We start from the raw sequence: 12024 nt of genomic DNA, 5'->3' as shown, positions 1-12024 counted from the left end.
TCATTGTTGCTGTTTTTATCATCTCGATGTTTTGTACAGGAGAGACAAATTCGTCCCGCCCAAGCAAGAAGGTAATGTAGTCTCCTAGAGTCATGAATTCATTGACATAAAATCCATCACCTCTTGTGGTACACCCACGAAATTGCTACCGTAAGAAAATAACGACATTAATGCTAACTCTTACATATGTTTTTGAGTATGATAGGACTACAAATTGAGGAATCGGTGATCATGTCATTCATCAGCCTAATGAATGTTTGGACACTTTCAACAGGTTTTTGATGAGCACAGATCTCACCGAGATAACTAAATAACCGTATAATTTCAGTGCTTCTGATGAGACTTGTAGTGAACACTCCAGTGTGTCAATACAAGTATTTGAAAGTGACTAGATTTTTCTCTTGTTGTTTGCTAGGGTGGTCTGATTTGACTCTCTCATGATATATAAACAAGAATATGATGAGACAACAGTTAAGTTAGCGAGAATATCATTCTCAACTGGCTCAGTTGTATCAAAGTCTACTTAAACAGCAAATATCATACGCAATCTGATGGACACTCTGTATTACAAAATTTGAATGACAAGGTGTTGGAAAAACTCTCATCTTATACTCACGAACTTTCCAAGGACTGTCACAAAAACAAGCATGAATGAAAATGAGGCAAAAGTGCTTCATTTCTTGCTAAGAAAACATGTGACTAAAAGATCATGCCATGCCAGAGATTAACATCTCTTACACCACCCTGACAGTGAATGAATAATTGTACAATGGGAACACATTGACCTTTCTTACAGAAAGTTGGTGGCCTTCTGGTCTGAGCTTCCTAGCCAAGTTAGTCCATACTTAATTACCCCTACACATCTTTGATAAGCGCTATTTCCATTCCGGTTGGAAAGGACCGACACCTACCCCGACTCATTTACAATGCGCTTATATTATACTTTGTCATACAAACTTCAACAGGACTCTACAAACTTTGAGGACATTTTAACAGAAGCCCATTTCTTGTGGGAAAAACAAAAATGGAGAAATTTGATGACAAACATGTTCTTAATTTGAATCAACAGTTATGCTGCAATTTATTTTACAAGGCTGCTAATGAAGCAATGAATGTTTGTACATGCATATAGAAATACATGGAATTGATGGGGTTTTTTCCATATGGTTTTGTCCACTGAACCACAGTAGCTCTGTGATGTCAATGACTTGAATGTCACTGTGTTCAACACAACATGCATATTTTGTCCTATGTATTATGTATTAGTGTATTGGGAACAGCGGGAATGGACAGCGAGAAGCATTTCCCGGGCATCTTTTTCTACAACAATCCCATCAACATGGCATGCCCCTTAGCCAATACTATTGCCTTGCATAACAATTTACTCCAGGGAATTTGCTTTGCTGTCCTCACATACTTGCTCATCTTTGTTATTGCAAGTAGCAATACTTGTTTTTACTGAGAAGTAATTTATTTCACACCATATTTCTAATTCAATTTAACTCACACTTTCGATACTGCTGATCCATACACTTTCCTCACATGCATATTGTTGTGAAAACATGGCCTCCAAATGTCTTTCAAGTTATGCTGTCCCTTTTAAGTATCAAGTGACTAACTGTAAAACCAGAAATTTTCGAGTGGGGCCTACATGAAATTTTCACGAATTTCGCAAGGAGACAGGAATCGCTTACGTAAAATGCATGCAGAAGTGTTTGTCTACACAATTCGCGAAAATTTCATGCTGCAAATATTTTAGGGTTTAGAGTATTACGTTCTATAAAACAAAAGAATCATCAAAAGAATGATATTTATCACTCCTTCTCTTTTTGTCACCAAACTAGCATGGCAGTTTACCACAGGAAATGAGCTCCTTGTTTAAACAACTCCTCGATTTAACAACTCCTGGTCAATCCACTCATTATTTCTTCTCCTTCTCTTCAGCGTATCTGTAGTGGAGATCCTTTACGTCTGTCTGAGACACCTTCACCCAGCCAGTTTCCTGCATGTGGTACACTGAGAGAGAGAGATTGAGATGGTAAGACTGAAGCTTATATGCAGATCTTTTTCAAACGGACATTTGTCCCTGTACACTTGTCCCTGTGTTTAAATTCACTCTACCCACAGCTTGAACTTACAGTGACGTCACAGAAGTAGAACTAAACAAAGAAAATGTACAAGGAGTTTCACAAGGAAATTAATGCAATTTTCAATAACATAAATATTTCATAACTTTTGAACATATTTTCAATTTTTCATTGGGTGCTTCACAAGTCTTCTTTCATTTACTACACCCATAAATATTTTTGAGGAAACTCCTTTTCCTATGTTTGAATAGCTTGAACAGCATTATGGGAGCAAAGAATGATATATCTAAAATGAAAAAGCTTTACTCACGGTTCACCACTCCTCCTGAGTATGCATCCCGGTGCGTGGCGTGATAGATCGACCTCTGACCCAGGTCGTAGGCTTCTTCCACACTCAACTCCCACTTGTGGCCCTTGTCGAGGACACCGTAGGCGTACGTCGACCCGGAGCCGACGGAGAAGAGGTTGTTGGTCAAACGGTTGCCATCGCTGTCCACATAATACAGACCAGGCCCCTGAATGATGCAAGAAATAGTACATAAATGACGACCACTGAGGGAAAGAAAATATGGAATGATCTGTCTGAAGAGTTTGAAATGGTCCTGAGGGAGGTGAAAAGGTCCCTAAACTTTGTCTTGGGACTTCTAACCTCCAAAAATGGCACTTAAAACCCCCGAGGTTAGAACATTCTAGTTCATCAGTTATCTGCACGTCGACTGGCTAGCATTTTCAGTGCCAAACCTCACTCAAACCAAACACATGTTCAACCATTATCCTGTAAATACACGGTGGGAAATATTCCAATTATTGGAGTTGACTGTAACTTGGTCCCACTACAACGCTGTAGTTGAAAGATTAATAGTATGATGATCATTTTTTATAGACCTACCAGGATGAAACAAACCCATGGAAATGGACATAAAATCATAAACACTTTGCTATCGAACCAGAAATTATAGATTTATAGTAACCACCAGTATTTGAGACACCTTTATCAGCAGTGTCATCGTAAATACAGACAGCTGCTAGGTATCAAGGGAGCGATAAATTGGTAACAATATATGTATACCCCTAGCAAGAAATGATAGAAAGTGCTGCATTTGAGAATATCTCTCGTAAAGAAGAAGAAGAAGAAAAAAAAAAAAAAAAACTCAAAGGAACTGTACGCTTGCAAAACTTAAAACTTGTTTCACTGGAAAGAGGCTGCATGTAGATACGTTGTTTTGCCATCTCACAGCCGATTACACATGTTCAAAATTCAGAACAGCTGTTGACCTGTCTGTAGTGGTCACCTATTTGCAGCAGTTAAATATGCCACTTCTTCTGGGTAGCTGCTATAGGTGGGTGAAGTGTATTTCATTACTGAAGCAGTGACAAATAATTGTAGCTGCTACTCCCAAATGAAATGCACAACTTACTCGCTTGTCCCATCCGCAGATCATCGTACCCTGAGAAGAATATGGAAAAGAGAAGTACATCGAGTGTGAATAAGCACAAAGTCAAGACCAATGGATACTGTCTCCAATGAATACAGGTAGCAATAACTATATATGGAAGTGTCATTTGCATTTATAGGAACAAAGAGATCGAAAAATGGAGACTTACAAAGAATTACCTATACTGTATAACCAAAAGGGTTCATATGCACTTTAATTTTGTGAATTTCACAAAAGACAAGATTCGCAAAATTAAAACGCGACTGAAAGTTCTTCTACACTGCATGCATCGAATGCCAGTGGCAATTCGCAAAAATGTCATGTCGCGAAAAAGACCGTCGGCTCTAATTTGCACAGATTTCATGCCACAAAAATATCTTGTTTTACAGTAGTCTTGCTAAACAGTCACTAAACTACATAGGTGGAGGGGAAACACTGTTTATCCATTTTTCAGTTTCTGACTTGCACTTGCCATAATGATAATGATAAGTCATGTCTAAATTCAGAGTCAGGAGAGATCAAGCATCAAATTGATTTAAACGTCTTTACCATGGAAAAACTTTAAGATGAACTGCTTGAAATACAGTGGACTCCCGTTATAATGAAGTGCCCGGGACTGGCAGTTTTCTTTTGCTATATCAAAATTTCGTTATAACAGAACAAATAAACAATAAAGAACATAGAGTTGATAATGTTGGAGCCTAAATTTTTACTTCGTAGTATAATCGGAATTTCGCTATAACCGTGTTCGTTATAACGGGAGTGCACTGTACATAAAAATGTTCATATTGGATGCCCGACAAGGCATCAACGTGTAATCACTCCACCTCCCCCCCACCCCCCAAATCAATCAACCAAATGCTGCCCTTTTCTTGTCCTTAATCTCCGTCCCATGAAAACAAGCTATAAACTTGTCTAGGTCACTTTAGCTGTCACTACATTAATCCATCATACATGTATCATCATTTATATACCATCACCTTTGTGAACATCAGAGTCTAGCAAATCATCACAAAAACAAATTAATATCCTATTCAAACTTCACTTGTCAGTGACATAGAAGGGCTCCTTACCACAGACAGTCCCATGCCCTTGTAGTTGTACAGCATGTTGGCCAGAAGTTTGGAGGCAGCTGCCACTGATATCCTCTCCTTGTTCCGCAATTCATAAATTCTGTAAAGTGAGAGTTTTACAAAGGTTCAATCACTGCAAAGTATGCAAAAGGATTGAACTCCCGATAGATACTTGATAACCCGAGTCCTCATAGCTGTCTTGCTATTCTTTGCAATGATTTTGCATCCAAGCAGAATAACTTCTCTTATGACATTTTATGGATGAGTGTTGAGCATGCTTATTACTAAGTGTGGTCAAGAGTGATGTTCAGAAGATAAATATAGAAAAAAATATCATGGAGATGTTCACCTCAGAGACAAGATACAAAATTATAACATTCAACATATAATGTAATACGTACAGAATCTTATGCAAGCATTGTCATTGTTCTATAATGGTGAAAGATCTTTCAGTCTTCTACCAGCATACCTAATATGACCCCCTGAAACTCCAATGCCATAACTTTATAAAAATAGGATCTTTTTATCAATAAGTCCTCTCAGATTTTCATTGACAATATGCTGACACTGCATTCCATCCACAGTTGCAGTCGTAGTAGTGGAAATAATAATAACAATAATAATAATAATAATAATAATAATAATAATAATAATAATAATAATAATAACAACAACAAAGGTCAAACTGATAAAAAAATCTGGATATCATTATCGCTGTCAACTACCCTCACATATTATCATTATTACATGTACTTCTATTACTTCGACTAATCAATAATAATGATGGTGATGGTGATGATAATGATGATGATCTTTATCATCACTTATTTCCTTGAGTTCAATATCTCCGACTGAAGAATCAATCGTTCTTATACATTGCCCACCCCCCCCGCAATAAAAATATAATAATAATAATAATAATAATAATAATAATAATAATAATAATAATAATAATAACAATAACAATATTGTTAATAATATTAATAATAATAATAATAATAATAATAATAATAATAATAATAATAATAATAATAATAATAATAATAATAATAATAATAATAATAATAATAATAACAATAACAGTAATATTATAACAATAATAATAATTCAAAAAAAAAACAGACTGGCTCCATCGCAACCCCTGGCCACACAACAGGAGGTCCCATAAGAAGTCCCACCTGCACTGCTCAGCCAGCACCCTTTCCCAGAAGGCACAGTCTGCAGCACCCCCAGCCATGGTTCCCAGGAGGTAGGGGTTGATCTCAATCACTTTCTTCACCGCCTGGGAAGCTTTAAGAGTAAAAAAGCATGACAAATATTAAACAGGGGCAAAACATTGACATTTTGAGAAGCTATTCACACAGTAAAACTCTACAAATTCTTGGTACAGAAGAAAATACATGAAACTGCATTAATGCAAAGTTTCTTTGAGCAGTGTGGACAAAATATCTTTTTTCAGGACACAAGTTTACAGAATGACCTTGTCTGGTCGTAAAAAGTCAATTTCATCTAGGAACAATACAAACAAAAATGCAGACACAGTTATTTAGCACAGAGTTACGGAAAGGCTACCAAAGAATGCAACTGCCAAGTCAACATGTACATCTGGCCGGTAACAAAGAAAGAACAGGCTCTGCAATAAACTTATATGCATTTTCTGATCATGCAAGGCAGATAAATAAATCTTCATCAAATCCTGGATGATGCCTATATGGGAAAGTGTTGTCTTACCAATGTAAGAACCAGCTGTTGCCCTTGAATCCACAGCAATTATGACACCATGTTGGAACTTGAACCCCAGAGTTGTGGTACCATGGAGAAACCGAATCTTGGGGCCGCTCTCATTGTCTGCTATACTGGCCAGGAAATCAGCAGGCTACATGTGGGAAAGGGGCAGTGTACAAGAGTGTAATAGTATGTTGATCATAACCATTCAATCATAGCACTGCACCTCTACCATACGGCAACTCATAAACATGACTATCCTCGTCTATTCTTACACAGCTATGGAGTGTACATTACTACATTATCAACAACCCAGAATAAAAGTGTTAGCAATGTTTGAATACCACTCACCATAATAACAAATTTGGTGGTGGTATTCATATGGTAACATTTGATGAAAATTGTAAGAAAAATATCTATTTAACAAGTAACGCTAGAGTCTACAAGTCCTCAACCAGGACAACTCACCAAAATCCCAGAATATTGGTCTGTTGTTGATGACGGTAAATTGTTAGGTACAGTACTAACTATTAGACCACTCTACAGTGCATTTCTAATTTGAGTTTTAAACATGTATGTACATCATAAATTCATATGGTTTAAATTCATATTAGGCCTAGGCCTTGAATCTATAGGTTTCTACATGATTAACATGATAGTTTTAGACAGCCAAGGTCTTCTTCTTCTTCTGGTAGTCTTGCATCCTTCATCACGTAATTATCAGTTCATTCATCTAACTGTTATCAATTTACCATGGTATTCATGTGTTTGCAAGAACTAGGCCCTACTTATCTACAACAGCTGATAACAAAATATCGTCCAGCAAGAAATCTTTGCTCTCAATCCAAACTTCTGTTGCATACCCCCACAATATCAACACAATTTTACGGTGCAAGATCTTTTCAACTTGCAGCAGCAGAGTTAGGGAACAAATTACCCACGTATCTCAAGCAAACCAATACAGTAACAAGTTAGATGATTTTAAGCGTTTGTTGAAAACACATCTTTTTAAAATGTCTGTGGATTTTAATGTGTAACACTATACAATGTTGGTCACAATTACAGCTCTTTCACTTTTCATCTTGTTTTGCCTCCTCTCTCTCTCTCTCTCTCATGTCTATTTTCCTAATTTCTGTTAGTTCCTTCCTTCCTTCAATGTGCATTTAGAGACATTAATCTATTTTGTGATATGTGCTATACAAATACGGTTTATCATTATTAGAGTATCTATTGATTAACGCTAAATTTACATCTTCTGTTCTGATCTCGAACATCTGTTAAATGTTATACCGTAGTTATGGGTAGACTCGGCCTAGCGGGTAAAGTCGGCCCCCGGCGCGCGCATTTAAGTAGTTGTACTGTGCGCGCTGGGGGCCGACTTTACCCGCTAGGCCGAGTTTACCCATAATTACGGTACGTCTAACGTTAACAGTTAAAAGTTTTGAGTTAATGTTAGATCTAATAACATTGTTGAGCTTGAGGTTAGGTGAATTTGTTACGGGCATCTAGAGTAAAAGCCCCAATTTTCGGACACTTTAAGCTTTTTTGCAATATTTATTCAACTCAAATAATACTCCAAAAAATTATATCTATAATAATGTATGTTACATATATCAACCTAATTTTTCCCAATATTTATTTTGTTGAACAGATCATAAAATTTCACAAAATCCCCAAATATTATGACCTTGTCAATTCCCCAAAATTTGGACAGCGTCTCCAAAATTCGGACACGCGCGTGATGTCAATACGCATACAAGGCCGCTGAAAAATCTGATCGCGCCATACCTTGTTGGCACAAGGTTACATCGGGGATGTTGCAGCGCCCGTTCGTGTCCGACTTTTGGGGACTCTCCACTTGCATTCAGCCCCTGTAACGTTACATTTATTCACTGCATCGGCACGTACAGAGATTTTGTTTTTCTTTTGTGTTTTTGAGGATACCATCACACTCTGAGCTTGCGATAAACGAAAAATCTCGCAACAGAACAGCGTAATTTTTCAATTTTTAGCGCTTTTTCGGCGACCCCGATTCTTTACACGGGACCCAATTAATTCGCCCACGCTTTGGAAAAGCTGCGGCGATTCCACGTTTTTGACGGCAAAATTTGGGATTTTAGATGGATTTTTGGAGGGGACTCAGGCACTTTTCTGTGGTGAATGAGTGTGCTAGTATGTGAAACGATGTGATATGCTTGTGTTGTGACAGTCCACTTTGCTGCCTTGTGATATGTTAAGACTTGTAACACTAACCAGTGCTAACAGTTAACAAGTTAGAAATCTAACGTTAAGTGTCCGGATAATTGGAGGCCGGCCGAAAATTGGGGTTTTTACTCTAGCCTAGATCTTTTTATAGGGCATATCTAACGTTAACCTTACTTGTCATTGACATGAAAACCTATGAACTCCACAATTTACCATGCACTGCTTTTGCTAAGTAAGTGCTTTAATATATCAATGCATGGAATAGAACCACCATTAATGGTTAAAGCATTGACCGGAATAACCATGCGCACATTGGTCAGTAGTTGTAACACACAATCTTTGCTTTGTCATGTCATTCCTGTCCAGACACCGCTGTAAAACAAGCATTTGGCATGATGGCAACGTAAGTGGCAAATCATCCTCTTACCTCTGAAATAGCTGGAACTGTAAATTTAGCATCTGAGAGAGGGTCATCTCCCGCAAAATTTACACCAAAGGCAGGTCGAGAGCATAACCTGGAGGAACTGTTCCCGAAAGTTTCTTCGCAAACCGATGCCAACGCCATTTTCACGAGTGTGTACGTACGTGTACGTGTGTGTGTGTGTGTCAGTTGTGTGTGTACGTCCGTACGTGTCTTGTGTATGGATAGAGAGCGCCGCCGTAAGCAGGCAGGGCCGAGAGGAAGTGGATGAACCTCCATCCTGGAGGAGGCGATCACCTCCGCTCCCTGGCATGGTGTAAGAGATCTCTCGAGTATTAACAGGCTCTTTTTAGTGTGGTTCACACCCTAGCTTGATAGTGAGTGGTTCTTCTTCTTCATCTTCTGCCTCTATAATAAGCTGAAGATTCTTGATTCAAGATGGCACATGGAATATTACATACGGCACTGAGTTTACTATACATCATGCATAAACTTGTACTTGAATACAAAAAAAAAAAAATCATGGTTAACGTCATCCACTTTTAGCTTATTTTATTTAGGAGATAGTAACTGAGTACTAGTAGTCTGTAACTTTACACAGCCATATCGTTGCGAGCAACCCTTGCGAGTGATATAGGTTTTCCCATTCATTTTCAAACTTTTTTCATTCAATTTCACAAATTTTTACTTCAATTTCGTCGCGGGATGTCGGGAAAGGCCAATCTTACTTTCAAATTCGTCTTTCGTCGTTCATTTTCAAATAAAGTCAATTCAATTTAGTCATTTGGCATACATTTTCGTCATTTACAGTTCAGATTCGTCAGTCTCACTCCCAGCACTCAAAACAGCAGGATCGATTTCGTCTTTTGTTTTTTCGTTAAATTTTCATTCATATTCGTCTCATATCTCTATCCGGTGAGATTTCTGATACAAACAGACACTGTCTCGCATACGACAGCATCTGGCTAATTTGAATGAAAAATTCATAAAATTTGTGTGAACAAAAACGAATTTGATCTTCACATTCTGCGATCCGTCAGCGGGAGGGATGATTTTGAATGGCAATTGACGATTTTGAATGCTATGTTTTCGAAAATGTTTGACGAAAAACGAATTACAATGACAATTGACGAAATTAAAATTAGGATTTGCATTCCACGTGCTTCTCGGGACGAAATTGAATAATAAATCTTTGAAATTGAATGACAAAAGTGCGAAAATGGATGGGAAAACCTATAGTACATGTAATTAGTATCTTGACAATTTCAGAACAATGCACGGCCCGATGGCCGGCGGCACGATTTGAAAAGTGGGGGCCCATGCATTTTATATTTCTGGTGCCACTTCCGGGTTTCATTAAAGAAAGGAAAAAAAAAGTTCTTCAGTGCAACATTACCTGACAACAAAGACAAAAGACAAGACAAAACAACCCCCCCCCCCCAAAAAAAAAAACACACACACACAAACAAACAAACAAACAAACAAAAAAACAAAACAAAACCAAAGCCTTACCGGCGCAAACGTCAAGAACTTGACCACATTCTATTTTTTTTTTCTGGTGCCACTTCCATAGCTTACGGGGTGAAAAAAAGTGGGGGGGGGGGGGAAAGTGGTTACACCCTATGTTTTCATGCCCTGCAGTGATTTCATTTTGTCACATCTATGTCGGGCAGCAGAGGCTGACAACAAGACTTGTGGAACAAAAACGAGAACGACAAGATTTGAAAAAATGTAACAAATACATACGTTGTTCCGCACTTTAGAAGTGAAAGAATGCATGAAATATGAAAATACGATAACTTTCGTGCGTACCAGCTGATTTTCAGGAGGTGACACGCCTCTATGAGGAGATTTACATATTCCACGTAAGTAATGCAATATAAGCTTTAGGACTTTTTTTTCTCCCTCTCTTCTTGTGTTGTTTGATTTTATTTTTCACAGTACCAAATACCGGCGAATCAACCAAGAGGTAGATCAGTAGAATATCTAATAATGGGATATTCGAATCCTCTTTCATTGTCCGCTGTGCATGATTTGAACGAAGCCAGTATCGCATATATTGGCCAACTCCTTTTTTTTCATGAAATAGAGTCCTATACCTCCAGGACAAAAGCATAAACGAAATGATTCATACTCTCTAAAAAAAATCGAGTGAAAATATTCACTCTTAAAAGAGTGAATACAAAAAAGAGTGAATTTAGAGTGAAATTGGAGTGAAATTGGAGTGAATTTTGAGTGAAAATGTTCATTTTCACTCATTTTGGAGTGACCTCAGGGATCACTCGAAGATTTTGGAGTGATCCCTGAGGTCACTCTAAAACGAGTGAAAATGAACATTTTCACTCAATATTCACTCCTATTTCACTCCAAATTCACTCTTTTTTTGTATTCACTCTTTTAGGAGTGAATATTTTCACTCGATTTTTTTTATAGAGAGTACAGTATACTGTTGCGCAGAATTATACAGATCTAATAACGTGACTCTACTTGTCAGGATTATACAAAGTAGACCTATATACTTTGTACAAAATAACAAAAATAATGTATTCACACACATTATGACACACACAGCACACATACCTTCATTCATTTTATTTTCATGAATTGCGATCAACAAAGAATACCTTATACACAAAGATTATAAGTAACATGCACAATACACAAGCATCCTTTTTCAGAATCTCCGTGTAAGATTTCATCATAAAGACGAGTTGTTATACATCCTATGATAAAAAACGTGTCGGACAAATTTATCATTCCTGATCTTTCACCATTCGTCCATCAAATCAATTTATTTCCACAACTAAGTTGCTTTCAGCTATAGGGATACTTAGATAGGTGTATCATATTTGATTGTTCACACAAACAAACAACAACAGCAAACATGGTAGTTCTCTAAAAGTCCATAAATTTCGTACCCTTTGTAAGAATTTCAATAAACCTTTGTCTGTCCTATCTGTGCCTCTCTTTTTGTTGTTGAGTGCTTTGAAGAAAAGCGGAGTGGTACTCCAAGCGTGTTTCCGTCTGTCGCATGCAGATGTTTTCAGTCATTCGTAACTCGCGAAACCTAGCAACTC

The 12024-nt window shown here is 37.6% G+C and overlaps 1 protein-coding gene across 1 annotated transcript; it reads right to left on the bottom strand.

Annotated features, from left to right (window-relative positions):
- Positions 1-1534: 1534 nt before the first annotated feature.
- On the bottom strand, positions 1535-9101 carry LOC139714655 (proteasome subunit beta type-5-like). Its single transcript, XM_071626334.1, has 7 exons — positions 8954-9101; positions 6328-6472; positions 5775-5886; positions 4597-4696; positions 3506-3535; positions 2398-2602; positions 1535-2016 (listed from the first exon to the last, which is right to left on the bottom strand). Exons 1-7 carry the CDS (start codon positions 9089-9091, stop codon positions 1922-1924), a joined length of 825 nt encoding a protein of 274 aa, XP_071482435.1. The 5' UTR covers positions 9092-9101; the 3' UTR covers positions 1535-1921.
- Between the last annotated feature and the right edge of the window lie 2923 nt (positions 9102-12024).

The sequence above is a fragment of the Diadema antillarum genome, unplaced genomic scaffold, assembly GCF_040938485.1.
Source record: "Diadema antillarum isolate AM-2024a unplaced genomic scaffold, OU_Dant_1.0 seq00002364_RagTag, whole genome shotgun sequence".
Lineage (NCBI taxonomy): Eukaryota > Metazoa > Echinodermata > Echinoidea > Diadematoida > Diadematidae > Diadema > Diadema antillarum.
Note: the sequence above shows the minus strand (reverse complement) of the source record. Positions and strands in the feature narration are given on the sequence as shown.